Here is a 21,187-nt window from a genome sequence, read left to right on the forward strand (position 1 = left end):
AGGGAATTCGGGCCCCATGAAAGGATATCACATTGGGCCCACGGATGCCGCCGTCCGAAGGGCGGCGGCGGAAAATTTTGGCCATTTGGGGCCCCTGTCAGTCAAGGGCTCTTGGAATCATCCACACTTTCCCCCCCCTGGCTACGGCCCTGTGTGCAGGCTTTCGGGTCTCATTGAAGAGGCGGATGGCAGTTGGACAGAAGCTGTCCCTGTGATGACAGGTTCTGGTACTGTAAGACATCAGTCTTCTGCCAGGGGTGAGGACCCTGAAAACTTTATGTCCTGGATGAGTGACATCGGCCATAATTTTCTGAGTCCGCTTTAGCTAATGCGCTGCAGTCTGGAGATGACCTTGCAGGCAGCAGTAGCGTACCAGAGGGTGATGGAGGAGGTGTAGAAAAGTGCCAATGCTGCCTAGTACCTTTGGCACCTTGAACTTCCTCAGCCGCTAAAGAAAGTACATCCTCTGTTGTGCCTTCTTGATGAGAGCTTTGATGTTAAGCTCCCATTTCAGATCCCGGCTGATGATTGAACCCAGGAAGCGAAAGGACTCCACAGTGTTGACTGGGGAGTCACACAGGGTGATGGGGGAAGGTGGGGCTGCGTTCTTCCTGTAGTCCACAACCATCTCCACTGTCTTTTGAGCTCCAGGTTGTTTTGACTGCACCAGGTCATCAGGTCACACAATTCTGAATATGGCCAAAGCCTAGAGTGCAAATGCCTTTTGAGTTGCTTGTTGTTTTATCTATTATTGGAGCTTTTCTTTAGCTCTAATCTTGTTTCTCTCTCTTGTCATTGCAGCTCCAGTCCCTGTGGATTGTGCCACAGGTATGAAAAAGGACAAGCAACAGTTTATTTTCAAAGCCGGACATATCCATTTTGAAAAATGCCACTACGATAAGTTTTAATGAACTACTCTCCTTTTAAGAAGTGCTACCGTTTGTTTAGATGTCATGGTGACAGTCTGTCCATCCAGATGATATTCTTGTCACTGTCTCCAGAGAGAAGCTGCAGCCATGGCGTGCCGCCGGTGACGCTGGCCCAGCTGAAGCGCTCAGATCCTGGCCGGGTTTTCCACATCAGTGCTCAGCTCCGCTCCTATCAGCCACTCCTGCTGCACCAAGCCCTCAAACTTTACTGCCCCAACTGCAAGTCCATGTATGCTTCCACTGCCTGTCTGCTACATCAACACCTCACGCTGCACAACTTCATTGTGACATTTTAGCGTTAAAGGAGCAGTTCACCCAACAATGAAAATTCAGTCATTATCTACTCTACTCACCCAGATGCTTGTCTGGCGTAATCCAAGTCTCCGGAAGCCCTGAGATGCCAAGTTCACTTGATTTAGCTTAAATCTGCACTGTATAGCCGCTGAGCTCAAAGCCCTGTTCATGTTAGCGTGCATGCCATCATGCACGCTAACATGAACAGTCAACTTGCGATGTAGGGGGATTCTGGAGACTTGGATTACACCTGACGAGCAGTATGGAGACATTTTACCGATAATTAATTAATTAATTTACATTTTACAAGTTCCCATGAACTACAGTTGTTTGGGAGAATGCTGTTTTGCTATGAAGCTCCAGGACTGTTTTGTCGACTAAAAACATCACCGACCTTCCATGTGGGTTAGTGTCTTGACTGAATTATTAATTTTGGTAAATGTGGTTGTTTATGTAGTTTTACTTTTTACTTGATGACTACTGTTCTCATCTGCTCACGCAGAGGAAATGTTCAGAGAGCTTTGTTTCTTTATTTTGGGTTTTAAATTGGTCATAACTTCAATTCTGGGGCGTCTGTGGCTCAGGAGGTAGAGCGGGTCGTCCACTAATCAGAAGGTTGGTGGTTCGATCCCTGGCTCCTTCAGTCCGCATGTCAAAGTGTCCTTGGGCAAGACACTGAACCCCAAATTGCTCCCGATGGCTGTGCCAGCACCCTGCGTGGCAGCTTGCCGCCTTCGGTGTGTGAATGGGTGAATGTAGGCACATTGTAAAGCGCTTTGGATAAAAGCGCTATATGAATGCAGTCCATTTACCATCCATTTACCAATTCCAGGTAGCACTAAAAAGCTCAGAAAAACTCTTAAATGTGCCTTTCTGAAGCCTGCAGACATCTTGAAGGATAATGAGCAATGAACATCTGGCATTTTACCCCTAAAAGTAGATGGAGTTTTGCATAGAAATCCTTCACGTTGTGAAAGTAAAAGAGAGTGAATATTTTATGGTGTCTTTAGTCTTCTATGACAGTAAACTGATTATCTTTGGGTTGTGGATTGTTGGTCAGGACAAAAGAAGACTTCAAGGATGTCATCCTGGGCTTTGGGGAAAAAGTGACGACTAACCGATTCGGCGAGAAAATAATGAACAGATTAATCGTGAATGAAAATAATCGTTAGTTTGCAGCTGTACTGTACTAGAGAGCGTGGTTTCTCTGGTGCGGCTTCCCGTCTGTGATTTCCCTCTTTGTGTGTTTGCGGCGTCAGGCAGGATGTCCCAGATGAGGAGGCGGTGGCCCGCCTGTTCTCGGAGGCGTCCGGGGACCTGGGACCCTGCAGTCACCCGTGCAAGTGGTCCGATCAGGTGGAGGTCTCCCCCGGCCGAACTCTCACCCTGTACCTATCCACTAATATTGACCAAGGCAAGAAGGTGGAGTTCATCTTCCTGAGGGGTGAGAATCTAACCCAATGTGATTCTGTGTCCTTTGTTTGGGAAATTTAAAGGTTCCATCTTGTGTCAAACAAGATTTCATTGCTTCTTTCATTATGAAGGACTTGGGTGTGCTACAGTATATGCAGTAAACAGCATGGAAGTATCAAAACACATGGGGCCATATCTTGCGCCCAGTGCAAGGGCAAAATCATTGCTAGTTCCTAGCACTCAAAATCTCACTTTTTCCCCTTTTAATTACCAGTGTAGCGGTAGATTCCCTGCCTACCAACATGAGGGTCGCAGGTTTGCGCCCTCGTGTTACCTCCGGCTTAGTCTGGCATCCATATAGGCACGATTGGCTGTGTCTGCGGGTGGGAAGCTGGATTAGGGGTATGTGTCCTGGTCGCTGCACTCGCGCCTGTTCGAGGCGAAAGGGAAGTGGTGGGAATAGTGTGATCCTCCCACGTGCTACGTTCTGCCGGTGAAGCCCCCCGCTGTCAGGTGAAAAGAAGCGGCGGGCAACTGCGCATGTGTCGGAGGAAGCATGGTGCTAGTCTATGGCTCTCCCCAGATCGGCAGAGGGTGGAGCAGCGACCGGAGCAGCACGGGGGGAAATTGGCCAAGTACAATTAGGGAGAAAATGGGGGGGAATCTGAAAAAATATATACATGTAAATAAATAAATGGATAAAAAATACTAATAAGTTGAGGTTATGGATATAACCCCGGTTTTATAAAAGGTGAGGAGGACCTGGCAAATGGGGGGGTATCTTGCCTCCGCAAGATTCACAGAAGACAATGATCTACACCGTTGGGAAACACAATGGTGTGAGCAAAAAAGAGGGGTACCCTCTGCGCCTCGGTGCCCCTATATATGCCCAAGCAGGGGGTGTGCCACTTCAGATTGACAAGACCGCTTCTCGATCCGCCCTGGTCAAAAAGGATAGTCTGGTGAGGTTCTCCTTGCCTTTTATGAAACCGGGGTTATATCCATATTACTTTGTTATATTATATCCATATTACTTTGTTACATTAAACCACTGGTAAATTCCCCCTGTTCTTCCCCACGGTTGCGGGTGTGTTTTGGTCTCTTGCAGGTTCGACCCTAGAGGAAACGTGTGTCCTGGCAGCCGGCTACCAGAACATCGTCCCGGTGCGGCCATCAGGGGGCAGCATGGCACTCCTGGATCTGTCCGCCCCCTTCCTGTTCCGGGGCAGGAAGCGATACTACGGGTTGGTTTCTCTCATATAGACAGCCAAAATCCCTCCCATTCCGGTTGGGCCCTATGTGAACCAGCTGCAAAAAAAAAGGGAAAAAAAGTAGTGAATGGCGAGAGAAAATAATTTTTTGATCCCGTTTGAATTCTGCCATGAAGTACACATACAGTATTATGTTTGTCAATTTAAAAGATAACTTTGCAAGTCCAGAAAGTCACAGTATGTCGTAAAACTGTTGCACTATAAGTTATAAATCAGAAAGACTGTCACACACAACCAGTGACATCATAACTTGTTCTCCCGCCAGGCCATGTTGGTGTTGGTGTGACGTATATTGTGTGAGACAAGAGATGTAGTTGATTGAGCGGTTTCATACAAAACTAAACGTTACGTTTCAAGTTTTACGACAAGCTGCGACTTTCTTGACATGCAAAGTTATCTTTTAAATTGACTAAATGTACATGTGGACTTCATGGCACAATTCAAACAGGATAAAAATAAGTATCGTCTCTCACCACCATTTATATTTGATATTGATCCGTATTAATTAGTTAATTGATAGCAGGCTACAATAGCCGATAATCTCGAGATTTCCATAAATTCCCTGTGCCAACCATGTTTCTATGACCAGCCAATCAAACCATGTTTCTATGACCAGCCAATCAAACCATGTTTCTATGACCAGTCAATCAAACGAAACGACCCAAAATGCAAGCTTCAAGCTTCGGGCTTGAGAAATGCATGTTGAGACTGAGAGCTGCTGACCGAGGCGCACATTGAATCCGAGCGCGTACATCCTCATTGTAAATGTAACCGTTGTTTGTTCATCACATAAGGTTGGCTATATAACATACACGTCATACAAAATATTCACTTATGCTGGCTATTTAAAAGGAGGAGATGTGTGGAGATTTAATTTGAGCCTATTACAATTCAAAGTGGGCTGAGAGGGGGATTATTGGCTAATGGAAACCCTTTCACTATCGATATTCTATTCTGCTCTGTTCTATTATGTATCATGTTAAAAATAAAAATAAAATGTTTGGGTGTGTTTTTTCAGGTGTAAGCAGTGCTCTGATGTGCGCATGAGGGAGCCATGTGCTGCTGAAGGAGCGGAGGTGATCGACCAGAAGATCGTCGCAGAGGGTAAGGGGAGGGGGTGAAAATGAAAGAGCGGAAACATTAAAGTTAAGGCCGTTAAACACACGGGGCGACACGAATAAACCTTAGGAAAATACAGAATGCAGGCAAATTATTCGCTCAATATACCCTTTTCACAGCAGCATTTTGTGTCTAAAATAAATTCAGGGTAAACACAGGTGCAACCAAAACATTAATGAGGGTTTCCAACTTCCAATCCATTTAGGTGTTCCAGTGCTGGGGGCCATCATGAATGTTTCGGTTGCACCTGTGACCTGTGTTTGCCATTGCAGATCCAGGTGTTTTGATTTATTGTCAGTGAAACCAACAACACAGCAACTCTTTGGCATATCGATATTAATTTAAACCGTTTTAAATATAATAGTTTGTTTGAGGTGTTTTCAGCTTTTGTACAGTCTTCCCATGGCGAGGTTATGAGAGCCTACTACAAAATGACGTATTGTCGATCTGATGTATGTGAACTAGCTAGCTAGCTGTTAGCTACTTTATAAGCCTGCTGCCTGCTGCTGTAACCATGTTCGCTGGGCTCAAAACATCCCTGGAAACCAAAAATAAATATGTGTTTAGAGTTTGTCACACCCCAGGAAAGTGTGTGTGTGTGTGTGTGTGTGTGTGTGTGTGTGTGTGTGTGTGTGTGTGTGTGTGTGTGTGTGTGGGTGTGTGGGTGTCTACGCTGACGGAGAGAGGGAGGGAGAGAGAGGAGTGAAGTCATTTTAGGGGCATAGTTAATTGTCTCACATGCATCTGATCGGCCCACTTTGATCTGCCTTTTGATCGGAGAACTCCGATCAAAGCCGATAGAGCCAATATCGGCCGATTGATATCGGCGTCCGATCGATGGGAGCATCGCTACCTTTAATGTTCCCTCCTCCACTCCGCTCTGTGTGCAGTTCTGGGTGTTCTCCCCTTTAAAGCAAGGCTTTGCCAATTTCCAACCCGCTTTGTATATCATTATAATCTCAGTAATATAAATCAGATGGACAATGCTTACCTTCGGTATATGTTTTTGAGTAATCCACATTTGACTGCCTGCAGAAGCTCCGCCCTCGACAGCTGGTATGGGTCATTAACGCCCATTAAGGCTCTCGATGTGATTCTCGGTGGATGTGCGCATACAGCAAACATAAACTGTAACAATCACAGCCACCCTCGAGCAACATCTGTTCACTTCCGCGTCCAGAATAACACGTAAGTGCTGGAATAAACTGCGGAACTCTCGGTGCAGGAAAACATGCATGGAAAACATGAAGACATGCTGTGTGCAGCTCTGGGTGTTGGGCTGCCCCTTTAATGTCTCCCCCCCTGTGCAGCTCTGGGCGTCAGGCTGCCTCTTTATGGGTCATTTATACTACATTTTCATACGTAAATAGATGCGTCCGTTCCGTTACGATTACACCGTACAGTGTAATCGTCACTGCCCACATACTTCCATGTGTCTTTTACGTTGGTATCATGTTAAGAAGCAATACATTCACCAGTGGGCAGTAGAGAGTCAAATGTATGAGTCTGTATGTGCTTTTGCTCCGTTTCATGCGTATCCATAAGCTTTCAGATGACGGACAGAAAACGCACGAAATGAACGCAGAGTACGGACAGAGGGCTCTGTCCGTCTCCGCCTTTAACGTAGAGTATAATTGGGCCTTTAATGTTCCCCCCCTCTCTCTGTGTGCAGCTCTGGGTGTTAGGCTGCTGCAGTTCTGCCTGCTGATGAAGCTGGAGCTCCAGGACGCCACAGACACTATGGAGGTTTACCTCTGGAGAGACGCTGTGAGTTCACAGATATCAACATGAAGGAAAACCCAACACCATCTCCAAAACAATTTGTCGGTCCACAGCGCAAAACGTAGTTTAAATTTGTTGAATCTCAACATCTAAAGTTGCACAATCGCAACTTAATAAATGTAATAATGAAAATAATTAAATTAAATTAAATATAGCCATATCTGCAGCTGGAAGTGCTCAAATTATTCCTCGAGCACCTGGCTACAGTGCAGATTTCAGCTAAAAACAGGGTGTAAATGATGTATTTTCAAGTCAACTTGGTATCTCAGGGCTTGTGGAGACTTGGGTTACGCCTGATGGAAGCTATCAGCTTGTTTAGTGTAGGGGCATGTGGGAAAAGCGGCTGCCAACTGAAGTGATCTTAGTCAATACTGCATAAATTTCAAAGATTTCTGTTCACATTTTAGTTATACATGAAAAAATATGGAAATAGGGTCCAGGTTGAAAAATGCAGAAATTATCTTTTAACAATCAAATAAAACCAAACATCATAGTCATAAAATGGTTCGTGTGTTTCATTAGGAATCATTCTTTTCTGTGTCGGCGGAGGACGCAGCAGCCAATCAGGAGGCTCAGGACAGCATCCGTCACACCATGGACTCCCTCTGCCCTCCAGGAAGCAGTTTGGGTACGTCAGTCAAATCCATCAACCAGTTTATCTACTGTTTTTTCCTATTCTATCTAGATATGGGTATATGTGATCTGTCAAAACATTCTATGATCACACACATCCTATATCCGGTGGTTGAAAAAGTACTCGAATCCTGTAAGTCACGGGTTCACAAACTTAAGAATGTACACAAAATATACCACAGAAATCTGTGTATAGTAGCATGGCCAGAAGAAGCAAAATTGAAAAGCAAGAGAAGACTAGATTCTTATCATCACTTCTTGTTTTTCTTGTCATAAATATTTTAGAACTTAAAAAATTGTTTAAAGAAATTTAAATATTAATTAAATAAAAGAAAATAGATATGAGTGAGCAGGATTTACTGAGTTTGAGTCTGATGAAATTATTTGATTCTGTAACTCCTTGTTCACAAATCCAGTTTGGACCAAAAAATTAACTGCAGATTCTGGGATTTTGGAAATTCATTCATGTTCACATTGCGTTATTTATTATTATAATAAAATGTTCTATTAATTGTTAATCTCTAAGGTGTTGTTTGTCCCCAGCTGAGCGGCCCTGGCTGGACCTGTGTGTCAATGCGTACGAAGAGCAGGAGGATGGACAGACACAGACCTGCTACCAGATCTGCCACACCAAGCCTCGCAGAGTGCCCTCATCATGCCCTGTGAAAGCCCGCTTAGAGCTTCCAGGCTCCGCCCTGTCAGAGCCCGCTTAGAGCCTCCGCCCTGTCAGAGCACGCTTAGAGCCTCCGGGGTGGAGTTGTTTCTGTAATATCATTGTATAGAGCCCTAAGGATGATTGTTAAAATATTTCATGTTTCTCTCTTTGTTACGTCTTGTGTACAGATGTTAATAGTTTTCAAGGGCACTACCGCTGCAGCACTGCCACAGTGGTCGTGGTAATTGTTGGATTTTTTTCTGTTTGTTTCCACCACTGAGTCCAATAAGATGTCAAATAAAAGCTGAGAATCCACAGATTCCAATGGGATTAGTCTTATCACTAGGGTAGGATGAAGGGTGGAAGGGAGGGATGGTGGGGCAAAAAAAGAAAAAAGGGTCACTACAATGTTAACTCATTGAGTGCCAAGGACGGACATGTTCGTCATTTCAAATAGTAACGTAGAGTGCCAAGGACGGACATGTTCGTCAATTGCGTTTTTTGACGGTGGGGCGTCGATCAAAGCCTTCTGCCTCTGATGTACAAATATTATAGCTATTGGATGTGTCTAACCTATTTTACAGAACCCTTAGGTGGCGACAGTGCTCTCCACATAACAGAAAGGCAAGGAAAAAACAAAGAAGAAGTCGTTATGGAAACGGAAATCGCATCGCATCCGTATGCATCGATATGCTGAAGCACGTTACTGCAGCTGTGCCTGCAGCAGCCAATCTGCTCCCACAATTGAGCCGGACAGCACATCCGCACATCCACACCGTGGAGTTGTTATTTTTTCTCAACTGGAAGCATCGTTGCCGGTGACAAACACACGCGGAACGCTGTAAAAAAGCAGGATGTCGATGTCCCTTCACTGTGCGCACAGCAAACTCAGCAGAGAGCCACCACAGACAGGAGGAGGAGTGTGCAGTTGAGGCGAGGCGAGGCGAGGCGGGGCGGGGCGGGGCGGGGCGGGGGGGGGGGGGGGGGGGGCACGCAGAGCAGCGCGCAACACACAGACAGACCCAGGCAGCAGGACAGGATTGACAAACGCAAGCCAGAATATCCGATGCCCACCAGATGACTCAGTGAATGTGCTTGAAATGCTGCATTTCACAAAAGGCGGAATAACTCAGCTTCTAATTTGAAAAGTGTCTTTTTGCTCAAAACAGCCTATCTTCTCCGGCTCATAACTAAAGAACGGAAAATGGGATCAATAAACTTTTTTTTGCAGATGATAGAATAGAGTCTCATCGTTCTTTGTGCGTGTTCAGTGTTTACATAGTAATATCACACAATATTCTGTGGGCCTCGAGAAATCACTGAAAACGCTCTGAAACTCTGGCACTGGGAGCATCCGTTCTCCAAAAGTGGCTGGCACTCAATGAGTTAATGACAGGCTGTAGGCCTATGTACATTATTACTAGTGACAGTTGAGGTGATATTGATCTTTGTCCTATTTGTATTGACGTCATACTCTTGTGGTTTATATTTTTGTATTTGCAGTAAACAAAAAGCCAATAAATCACTTCTTATTCTCAACCTTTCACTCACATTATACAGCATTTTTTAACAGATAATTGGAGGTTTTCCAATGAATCTGGAATGAGTTTTGAAATGGAGGGACAATAAAATGTCCCCCACCATTGACAGTAAGTGACAAGCAACTCCCCCAGAGTACGACTCGTTAAAACTCAGACGCTGGGAGGAGGGGGGGGAGGGGGTGGGGTGGTGGTTAACGTGACTCACTTGATTGTTGCAGCTTGCACTAATGTCACGTTAAACCGGACCTTGTACCCATAATTATTTTTACAGCGGGGCATTTAAAAATAAGGTGGATATGGATACAATTGAGTATGTGGACTTTGTTTTTTGTTTCAAGTTGTGTTCGGCCACAGCTATGTCGTTTTACGTGCGGTCGGGTTGAAACCTTCAGGGTGTGTAAAGGGCACCCGTGCCGTGCAGGTGACCTGACACTAGCCTGGGTAAACCCATCCCCCACGTGACCTGCTCTCAGACCTGTTCTCAGTAGTGACTGGGAACTGAGAGAGCAGGTCACGTGGGGGCTGGGTTTACCTAGGCTAACCTGACACAGCCGGATTTTTTAATCAGGTAAATTAGCTAATGATGTCATCAGTGATGATGTCAAAAGTGATATAAGAGCGCGCGCACACACACACACACACACACACACACACACACACACACACACACACACACGGAGGCATTGTGACAAGACTGATCAGTGATGTCAGGGGGGCACACACACACACACACACACACTGATGTCATCAGTGATATAATGGGGCACACACACAGGCATTGTGACATCACTGATGCAATAACATTTAGTGAGCAACACACACAAGGAGGCAGTGTGACATCACTGATGCAATAAAACAGTGAGCAACACACACAGGCAAGGCCGAGCTACGGGCGAGGCCGAGCCTATTATACTTGTTGCCGCTGTCTTGGCCAGGACTCCCTTGTAAAAAATATTCTGAATCTCAATGGGAATATTCCTGGTTAAATAAAGGTTAATGAAAAAATTAAATGTCTCATGTCTTGCACTCTGCAGCTAATGTAGCCTACCAACCTGTAGCTGGTGCTGCAGGTTGTGGCACTTGACCTGGCTGCTAGTGTGTTCTGTTGATCAGGGTCTGGACCACATCATCATCTATATAAAAGGGAGTAAGTGGGCTCTGTTTGTTTGTTTCAATTTTTGTCCCACTGAGGATGTCACAATGTCTATGACATCATGCAGTGATGTTACTGATAATGTCACAATGTTTATGACATCATCTGCTATGCCTTGGATCAACAACAAGCAGCACAATGCAGACAGAGAGGACACCATGACTGGGAAGGAGAATTTAAAGTTGAGAAATAAGCTCTTCTATTAACTGCAGAAATGATGAAGATGTAGGCTATGCTATCTCAAATTATAATCACTAAACTTTTCTATCCAGCTTCATTCTCTCCAGGCCTATCTGCTACATTTTTACATTAACATTTACTTGAATGTTTGTTATAGATTTATACATGATTGCAAATTTGTTTTTTCGATTTTAGAAATGGTCTGGATATACTGTTGTAGTCAGTGAATTTTTACAGCAAATGTAAATGCTGTGTGGCCTTGCCTGCCTGAGGTTTCACTAGTTTCCTTAGGGGCCAAAATGGCGGAGGCGTAGCTCTGCTGCTTGCCTGCGTTGTCACTTCTTATCAATGTACGGTCTTTGCCCAAACTTCCAGTCACTTCTTGTATCTGTGAAGGACCCATGGGTGTCCTTTTTTATGCCTGAATGTAATAAAGATATCTTAAAACTAAAAACTCCTTTCCTCGTATCCACTTAATGAGACATGTTGGACTCTAAAAACACTAGGTCTCCTGCTCTGTGGTTACTTTGTAGTTAATACAATAATGTCGTCGCAGGTCGCATTTGGTCCGGAGTGTGGAGAGGCAGCCTGTCGGACCTGTCATCATCCTGCCGGTGACATCCAGGCTTATTCAATAACATGCTAACGTTAGCTAGATGATATGAGGTAACGTTATATGAAGGAGTTTAAAGTGAGGATCTAAGCGTTAGGTTTGGCTGAAGCAGGCCGGCTCAGTGGGAGCATGTCTCAGGTGTTGAGGCTTCTCTCTGCGGCCAAAGCTCTGCCTCTCCGCCGGGCTGGAGGAGCCATACTCGGCCACCGAGCCTCTGCTGCCCGTCTGGTAAGGTGGATGCTTTCTGGATCAAGAAGTGCAAGTGCTGTTCCAGCTGCACATGGCTATTTCAAAAATAAAAATCAGTAGTATGTTTGCTTTTTCATTAAGGGAAAGCACTGCTGGTATCCATACTGTTGCAAATGTCTATTTGTATCCATACATTTTTAGCAGTGATACTTGGTGCAAATGAATATTGTATTGATGATAGCCTACTTACCGATACTTTTGACAACCCTAGTTGCCTGCCAGGCTGCCGAAGGTCAAGAAGATAGTAGACAACATGTATGACTTGTCATAGCCCGGCTGGATGGTAGTAAAGGGCTATGCTAGCATGTGTTTGGGTCTGTTATGTATGGATGGACTATGCTGCTAACATGTGTTTGGGTCTGTTGCAGAACGTGTCTCTGCCTGCAGCTCACTTCCTGTCCAGCCTCAGACTGTGTTCGGCTCAGCAGCGTCTGTACTCCAGCGAGCCAAAAGGTACATGTAAAAGACTGTTCTGACACCAGAACTGAGATGGTTAATCCTGCATGACTGCAGAAACACTATAAACTAGGCTTGGGCTGATTTAAATCAATATGGAATACCGTGATCTTTTCTGCAGCATACTCCCCCATCCTTAAGGGATAGTTCACATTTTTTAAAGCCTAGTCCTATTTGCTACTTAGTACTTACTACTTACCACTTACCCATGATGATGTTGATTGGTAGAGTTCTTTCTCAGCACAATCCATGCTGGTCCTCATAGTAGCTCTGGAAAGTTGGACTGAAAACTAATACAAGGTCAGTGGGGTCACGCTCCGTATGTACAAGCTGACTGAAGCTTAGCTTACTGAAATGTACTTTGTGTGCACTGTGGAGTGTGGATGAAATTTCAGTAAGCAGTAATCAATTTTTTTAATGTGTCTTGAGTTTGTTCAATTTTGTTCTTTGTGTTCTAAATGAAACCGAAGTATCTTGCCCAAGGATACTTCGACATGCAAACTGGAGGAGGCGGGGATCGAACCACCGACCTCTTTTATCCAAAGCGATTAATGGCCGACCCACTCTATCACCTGAGCTATATCATGATTATAATAATATTTACACGATTTGTCTGACCAAATTATCTCTGCCCTTCAGATGGAAAAGGCAAAGAGTCTACAGGAGGAGGAGGAGGAGGAGGAGGAGGAGGAAGGTCCGGCGGGGAGAAGAGAGGAGGTGGGGGAAAGAACTGGTGGAGCCGCATGCAGAAGGTGTGTGGGTAGGGGGGAGGTAGGGGGGAGGGGGGGGGGTCACTGAACCACAGCCTTTAGGCTGGTTTGAGCCGAGTGCAGTCAGGCGAGGTGTCAGCAAGCAGAACACCCCCAACTGCACACTCACTGCACTTTTTCTTCTACAGTTTTGTTTAACAGCAAATTAACAAGCAAGTCGCTGGTCGGAACTGCGCAGGACTTGCTCATCTCAAACGAGCCTATTGATTTGATTTGATTATTTGATTTTGACAAACCAAAACCAATATACTGTATATACTGTGACAGTGTCGATGTCCAACATATTAATTAAACTTGTGTCTAGGGGCATATTATCACCATCGACCACTGTAACATGAATTGACAAAGATTACAAGAAGAGTAGGCTGTTGACTGTTGAACTATAGCCAAATTACCTTGCCATCGCATCCTGTTTGCAGGGCGACTTCCCCTGGGACGAGAAGGACTTCCGCTACATGGCGGTGACGGCTGCAGGGATCTCTTCAGCGCTGCTCTACTTCTACTTCAGAGACACGGGCAGGGAGATCAGCTGGAAGGACTTTGTCCACCGCTACCTGGGCAGAGGCATGGTGAGCCAGCCTAGACCGGGAACTGCTCCTGATCGCTCCTGAACATCTGAATTTTGGACCACTAACCACTGTTAATTTCGTTGACGAAAACTAGACGAAAACTGACTAAAACAAAGTTGTGATGACAAAAAACTATGAGGAAGAGGAACTCTTGACATTTTCATCAACAAATAAAAACTAGATGAAAATGTTAGGGAGGGACGAATTGGGAAGAGATCCAATCAGAAGAAGGAGTTAAACCGTTAAATCTGTGTCTATTACACGTTCAAACCGTAATACCATTCCATAATAACAGATTAATAGATCTTTCCAATGATTTTGGAAATTCTAGAGAAACATTTAAATACTGCATTACACTTTAACTAAGCCCGTTAGATTTTAGTCAAGTAAATCTACTGTAGATTTAGTACCGGTATACCGTGCATCCCTAGACCACATATGCAAATTTCCAAAATGCAGGATGGCAGGGTATGAAATTCCTCCTCTTTTAGCCAATTGGCATGAGCACAAACACACACCTTCACACACTTGACCTCCATGCCAATTCTCAGCCTTCTAGGGCGAAAACTGTGCCCACTAAAGGGTGGTGACCTTTTTGTGGACCGAGCAACTGACCGACAATGACTGCTGGTCACAGCTAAAAAATAAAACATTCTTAAACAACTACTTTCTCTCTCCTCTCCAGGTGGACCGGTTGGAGGTTGTGAACAAGCAGTATGTCAGAGTGATTCTGGTGCCGGGAGCCGACCCGTCTGACGGGGTGAGGAGCACAAACCACACATTTAAATCAATCAATCAATCAATCAGTCATTTATTAATGACCACACGACCGAGGTCGGTGGAATTTGCTTTGGGTACTGCACGGTGAGCTCAGTTCAACAGTGTCAGTAACCTCAAACATAGACAGATATCAGCATCACATTAGACACATGACTGGCACAAGTAAGGGATAATCAAGGACTAGGTGTACGTTAAACGATTTTAATGCACGAGGCGAAGAACCGTTGCCTCCGCAAAGTGCATTAAAAGCGTTGATTATCCCGCTTATACCATGGTCATTTGCCAACAATATAAAATAAAAGCATTCGCAAATGTTTGCTGCAAGTTAAGCAATCAAAATCTAAAGTTTTTCACAAGCCATAACTCTGTTTACCTAGCCACACTTGGGAAAGTGACTAATACCTGGAACAAGCGTTACCATCCCATCAGCTTCTCATGCAATGGAAACGTTGTTTGCTGTTCCAGTAAATAGGATGAACCTTGGATACGAGCCGGTATGGCACAGGGAAGCTAGTCCTCTCAGCTCATAGAAGCTGATAGCGGATAGCGGATTAATTTACATGTGATTAGACTTGAGCCGGACTACATGTGCATTACACGGTTTTAACCCAGACCCTTGTATAACAGACAATATACCACACAAGACAGAAAGCACAGACACGATTTACAAGATTCACACAAGAGATTTAAGGTGTCGGAGTCCTGATTGTGGAAAAAACTGTTTTTGAACCGGATGATATGGTGGACAGGGATCTATAGCACCTCCTAGTGGACATCAGTTGGAACAGGTGGTGAGACAGGCTGACATTTGGCATGGAGGTCAAGTGTGGGTGTGTGAAGGTGTGTGTTTGTGTTCATGCCAATTGGCTAAAAGCAGGGTGGTGGGGGCAAATTTTGAAATGCAGAGGCAGAGTAGGGTGGGCTGCTCCTGCCATCCTGCATTTTGGAAATTTGCATAATGTGGTTGCAGCTATTGCAAATTCGCTCTTCTTTTGTAATGTGTATGCAGAGTGACATGTTGATGTTGAAATTAATATACCCATACAAGTTATGTCTCTTGTTGTATGAGCACGGTGGCTCAGTGGTTAGCGCTGTTGCCTCACAGCAAGAAGGTCCCGGGTTCGCACCCTGGTCCGTCCCAGGTCCTTTCTGTGTGGAGTTTGCATGTTCTCCCCGTGTGCGTGTGGGTTTTCTCCGGGTGCTCCGGTTTCCTCCCACCATCAAAGACATGTATGTTAGGGTTAATACTCCTGTCAGTGCCCCTGACCAAGGCAATGGCAAAAGAACTGGAGTTGGTCCCCGGGCACTGCACTGCGGCTGCCCACTGCCCCTAGTTCTAGGAAGGTTCCTAGTAGAGGATGGGTCAAATGCAGAGGATGAATTTCCCCATGGGGATAAATAAAGGATAACTTAACTTAACTTTTATTTGAACCTTTGACAGCTCTACATAGGACCTTCATCAGTCAAATGTCAGATAAATAATGCTCTGTGCTCTGTCTCCCATGGGGTGTGTGTGTGTGTGTGTGTGCGTGCGTGTGTGTGTGTGTGTGTGTGTGCGTGCGTGTGTGCGTGCATGTGTGCGTGCGTGCGTGCTGCTGCAGAGCTACGTGTGGTTCAACATCGGCAGCGTGGACACATTTGAGAGGAACCTGGAGGCGGCTCACATGGAGCTCGGCCTGGAGCCCTCGCACCGCGCTGCCGTGGTCTACAGCACCGAGAGTGACGGGTGAGTCCACACACAAACACACACACGCATGTGCGTTTTTTATGTCATGTCAGTGATGTCATCAATGATGACATCAAAATCATGACTGACCCACACCGCCGCCACAGACAGACACTGCCACCCACTTAGCCACTTAACTTAGAAGATAAGATATGGTCGGTTGGTTTGTAGGAATTTATGGTCAGTTGGTTTGTCGGAGTTTACATAATATTGTCACTTGAGTTTGCCCCACATCGGTGGAACCTCGCTAAGTCTCTCACCGTTCTCTCCTCACAGCTCGTTTCTCATGAGCATGATCCCCACCTTGCTGCTGATTGGCTTCCTGCTCTTCACGCTGCGGCGCGGACCAATGGGAGGCGGCCCCGGCGGCGGGAGGGGCGGGCCCTTCAGCATGAGCGAGTCGACGGCCAAGATGATGAAGGACAACATCGATGTGAAGTTCAAAGACGTGGCGGGCTGCGAGGAGGCCAAGGTGGAGATCCTGGAGTTCGTCAACTTCCTGAAGAACCCAAAGCAGTACCAGGACCTGGGTGCCAAGATCCCCAAGGTACTGTACACCAGGCCGAGTGTCGATTAGGGGTTTCACAGACTAGTCGGCTATCAAAACCACTAGTTGACACTGTGCATCTTGGACTAATCGTTCAGCTGTGGTTTTAAGAATAAACAATATAAAAGTCCAACAAGTTGTCAAAAGAAAGCTGAGAATCCACAGATTCCAATGGTATTACGGCCGGGACACACATCTTGCGTGTACCTACCTAGTGCGTGTGCGTGGCGTGATGGCTGCGGCTGGCACGCCCGCGGCATCCACACAGGCAGCGTGGCAGCTGCTGCACTGCTGTCTGTCTGCCAACTCTCTTCCTATAGAGTTTACCTTTTATTAAATTTGCTATAAACAATACAATGATGATTTTAACTGAAGATCGCTTGGGCTCACTTCAGAATCGAGGCAGTATGATTTGTGTGTGTGTGTGTGGTGGGGAGGGGAGGAACGAAGCCACGTTGTAGCCTATGTGGTTTTCAGAGGGCAGGAGAACTGCAGCTGTGAGCTCAGCTCGTGTGTGTGTGTGTGTGTGTGTGTGGTATCCAGGGTGCGGTGTTGACTGGACCTCCTGGGACGGGGAAGACTCTGCTGGCCAAGGCCACGGCCGGCGAGGCCAACGTCCCTTTCATCACCGTCAACGGCTCCGAGTTCCTGGAGATGTTCGTGGGCGTCGGCCCTGCCAGGGTGAGAGCCCTGACCTCTGACTAGGCCTGTGCCAATATAAACATTTCATTGTACGATTGCCTGGGCCAAAATTATTTCGATATACACTACCAGTCAAAAGTCTTGACATGCCACATTTCTCGTTTTTTAGTCGACAAAACTTTAACAGAGAAACACTGTTTTGCTAATTATCCTAACCAATTGAAGTGGATGGGGTCCAACTTTCAAACGTAAAGCAGATTAAAATAAAAAGAATCGCCCCCAAAATATCAATCGGCAATGTACTCAGCCAATTGCAGATAGCGGATATTATATATTTGTCATATCAAAACTATAAGCAGAAGAAAGAATTCCCACACACTATCCAGTTACTGGCCAAAGTTTGCCAGTAACTGGATAGTGTGCGGGAATTCACCAAATTGAATTATGCAGTGCCAGTGACCAAAAAAGTGTTTTTCTTTGTTTTGTTTTTTGTTTTGTTTTTTAATTCAAAACGATCTCCAAACGATCTTATATTTTAGACTCTTTAAAATAGCCATCCTTTGCCTTGATGGCAACGCAAAGGGTGGGTTCAAAAATGATGATATTATCCCGATAATTATTAATAGATTGAAAACCTTAAAACCAGTATTGTAATATGCTTCAATTACATAAAAACTAGTTTATCATATCAATCACAAGCTATTTTGACCTTTTTTTAAACACATTTAAATGTAACACTGAAGAATATGTAAATGTTTATTTAAATAAAATGACTAAATTACAATTATAAAATGCTTGTATAGCTTATAAACTGTAAGAATAGTTTTCAAAGACACATAAAAATCCACCTCCGGGGCATTTCCTATGCCCTAAGATGAATCTCCTGTCTAACTGAAGTGTGGAGCATCTCCTCTCCTCCCAGGTGAGGGACATGTTTGCCATGGCGAGGAAGAATGCACCCTGCATCCTCTTCATCGATGAGATCGATGCCGTCGGCCGCAAGAGAGGAGGGGGCAACTTTGGAGGGCAGAGCGAGCAGGAGAATACCCTCAACCAGCTGCTGGTGGAGATGGATGGTAGGCTGTCTGGAGAGTTTGGACATATCATATCGGTCATCCGGATAATACAAGCACCGCCAGCTCTGTCGATGTTAGATGAAAGTTCAAGTTGTTTGTGGTCGAGAGAAAGATGTGTTTGTCGATGTAGTGAAGACGCAGCCAAGATGCGATTCCGGTAGTGTTCACTCAACTATGCACATCATAGACTTTGCAAATACACTCCTAGACCCAGGTTGGGGCCCGCTACATACTGTAGATTTGCCAGTCTTGGGCAGAAACACAGTAAAAGGTGTGGCATCAGAATTAACGTCCAGTCCTCCGTGTGCATCATGCAGTCCAATCCAATCAGGAGCTCCCACCAAACGAACCGGCAGGAAGTGACGTTACACCCCGGAAACCTGCTGCACTGGGATTTGTAGTCTTATCTCCCAGGCTTCACAAAACATACAGTAGATAACCTCAATAAGCATAGCTGTGACATCTCATATTACAATCAGCTCTATACAGAACAGAAGATAGGATGGGGGAAAGGAAGACCAAAAACATGTGGCCATAACAATATTGTTTATCGCCATTCAGCCTAAAAATACAGAGATAGGATTTTCAGTCCACATGGCCCAGCCGTAGATGGGCCGTGTTTGATTCCAGGTGTTTGATTCCTCGGGTTGGAGATGGCAGTGTGATCTGATGTTCTTGCTGTTAATGTGTTTTCAGGGTTTAACACAGCGACCAACGTGGTAGTCCTGGCTGGAACCAACCGACCAGACATCCTGGATCCGGCCCTGACGAGACCAGGACGCTTCGACCGGCAGATCTACATAGGTAGACTCCAAGTTCATGTCTTAAAATATCACTTAGGTCAGACATGTCCAAACTCCGGCCGAGGGTCCAATTGCGGCTCGTGGACCGATTTTAAAGAGCCCGCGGCTTGTCTCTCAAAATATACTATATTACGTGGCCCTCCACCATTGGTTAATCAAGCAAGTTCACTTTACGTTTATTCCGTTCACCTAACGATGACAGCACTATCATACAGTTTGTAGACAAGCACGATGTAGGAACAATGCAGGCGGAACTAATGTTTTCAGACTGTAAACAGCAAACAAACGGTTAACGGAACTGACGCCTTACACGACCACTTATACCCGAACCCGACCAGCGTTAGTTTGGGGACCGAGTGACGTACTTCCTCCTTCTTTGCGAGCTATTCAACAGGTTAATTGTCAGCCGTCGCAAGTCGCTTTTATTTGCAGATATCTGACAGTCTATGTGTAAAGTTTCATATTAAAATGTGCATGATAAAAGGTCCAAATACCTTATGAAAGTGCCTTTGATAAGAGAAAGTAGCAGTGAGCCGCTTGGGCGACGGTACCACAGAAGAAGAATATACCATGAAGAAGAAAGGCCCTGTAAAACTAGCCCAGGCTACTGTAAAACTACGCTAGCAGCATAGATGTTCAGAGAAGACTGGTCGCATTTGGGCATTTCAGCTCGCAGCTTTTTCACCTGCAATAACGTCATTTCCCAGACTCTGGTAAGGAAACGGCTATAGTGAATGATTAAAACAAGATGTCTGCAGAAAGATAAGAATTTTGACTTGTGGTTTCACCCATTAAACTGGGTGGAAACAGCATGTGACCATTTGTAGCAGCAGTTGAAACAGAATTTTGATAGAATATTTTCAAAAAAGTGGTTGGGTTTGGCGCCGGTGACACTACCTAGCAACAGACATTTCCCACTGGGTAGCAGATATGGCCACAGCAAAGAAGCGTAAAGTTGACAGCGAGGGCCGCCGCTTTCAGGAGCGCTGGGAAGTTGAATACTTTTTCACTGAAAGCTGGAACAGTTACGTTTGTCTCATTTGCCAAGAGACCAGTATTATTAGAGAATAGGGGTAGGACTAGACAAGCATCTGCTTTCTCCTACTACTCCTTTTGGGACAATGCCAATTTTATTCGTTATTTTGCATGTTTTTGTTTTTTATGTGTACTGTATATACATGTATATTTATTTTTTTAATGTTAGAAATAAAGTTTCATTCATTCATTCACTCATTCAGGTCCTCCTGACATCAAGGGCCGGGCGTCCATCTTTAAAGTCCACCTGCGGCCGATCAAACTGGACCCCAGTATGGACCGAAATGCTCTGGCCAGGAAGATGGCCGCCGCTACCCCGGGATTCACAGGTAAGAGAGAGAGAGGGAGGGAGAGAGAGGGGAGGGAGAGATGGGGGGGGCGAGAGAGGGAGAGGTAGAGAGAGGCAGGCCTGTAGCAGTGTTGAGTTCCTTGGAAAATCACGTGTTGCGATTTATGTGGCCATGATTAATTAACTAATATTAAAGACCCTGGCAAGCAAAATGCACCTTATCTGATTAATTGTAACCCTCAAAAAGTAGGAGACGTTAGTTTCACCCAAATCCTAAATATCGCCATTTCCCTGTTTTCACTGTTTTGCTGAGGCAGGGTTTGAAGTGGGCGGTGCTTATGGTTCCAAACTAACTACCATCTGCCGTCATATGGGGATATCCAATCATAAAGTAGCTTGCCATTGCCGTTCTTACAAAACCTTTGTGCCCCCACAGCCCGCTCAGTCTGCCTCTATCAAATGGAGCGTGGGGGGGCCATTGCGTCTCTTTGGACTGTGTCTGAGTGTGCAGAGTGCTGATGATTCGGCCAGCATTTGAGGAAGCGAGTCGGGGGAGAGACCTCAGCTCCAGGCAGACACATCGCCTTTCTTTAAATGCGTGTTTCAAAAGTCTGATGGCGGCAGTTCTTTGTATGTACATTAAACACATAATGCTCAAGGTA

At 45.4% G+C, this 21,187-nt stretch overlaps 2 protein-coding genes across 2 annotated transcripts in view; both read left to right on the top strand.

The window, feature by feature from the left end:
- Nucleotides 1–8,968, top strand: part of LOC310793175 (protection of telomeres protein 1-like) — a 74,351-nt gene extending 65,383 nt beyond the window's left edge. The window contains exons 13-20 of the mRNA XM_083654934.1: nt 802–828; nt 1,002–1,158; nt 2,483–2,667; nt 3,745–3,880; nt 4,926–5,011; nt 6,699–6,793; nt 7,331–7,436; nt 7,985–8,968. Of these exons, the coding sequence (XP_083511060.1) occupies nt 802–828; nt 1,002–1,158; nt 2,483–2,667; nt 3,745–3,880; nt 4,926–5,011; nt 6,699–6,793; nt 7,331–7,436; nt 7,985–8,154 (962 nt within the window). The 3' untranslated portion in view covers nt 8,155–8,968. The remainder of the gene's footprint in view (nt 1–801; nt 829–1,001; nt 1,159–2,482; nt 2,668–3,744; nt 3,881–4,925; nt 5,012–6,698; nt 6,794–7,330; nt 7,437–7,984) is intronic.
- A 2,659-nt stretch (nt 8,969–11,627) lies between these two features.
- The window catches only part of LOC310793176 (mitochondrial inner membrane m-AAA protease component AFG3L1-like), a 17,720-nt gene continuing 8,160 nt past the window's right edge, over nt 11,628–21,187 (top strand). Inside the window, exons 1-11 of the mRNA XM_083654935.1 lie at nt 11,628–11,811; nt 12,201–12,285; nt 12,928–13,040; nt 13,478–13,627; nt 14,313–14,387; nt 16,009–16,133; nt 16,410–16,680; nt 17,224–17,361; nt 18,245–18,398; nt 19,095–19,202; nt 20,440–20,565. Coding sequence (XP_083511061.1) covers nt 11,713–11,811; nt 12,201–12,285; nt 12,928–13,040; nt 13,478–13,627; nt 14,313–14,387; nt 16,009–16,133; nt 16,410–16,680; nt 17,224–17,361; nt 18,245–18,398; nt 19,095–19,202; nt 20,440–20,565 — 1,444 coding nt within the window. The 5' untranslated portion in view covers nt 11,628–11,712. The remainder of the gene's footprint in view (nt 11,812–12,200; nt 12,286–12,927; nt 13,041–13,477; nt 13,628–14,312; nt 14,388–16,008; nt 16,134–16,409; nt 16,681–17,223; nt 17,362–18,244; nt 18,399–19,094; nt 19,203–20,439; nt 20,566–21,187) is intronic.

Source organism: Poromitra crassiceps (assembly GCF_964638095.1).
Source record: "Poromitra crassiceps genome assembly, chromosome: 18".
NCBI classification, from domain to species: Eukaryota; Metazoa; Chordata; class Actinopteri; order Beryciformes; family Melamphaidae; genus Poromitra; species Poromitra crassiceps.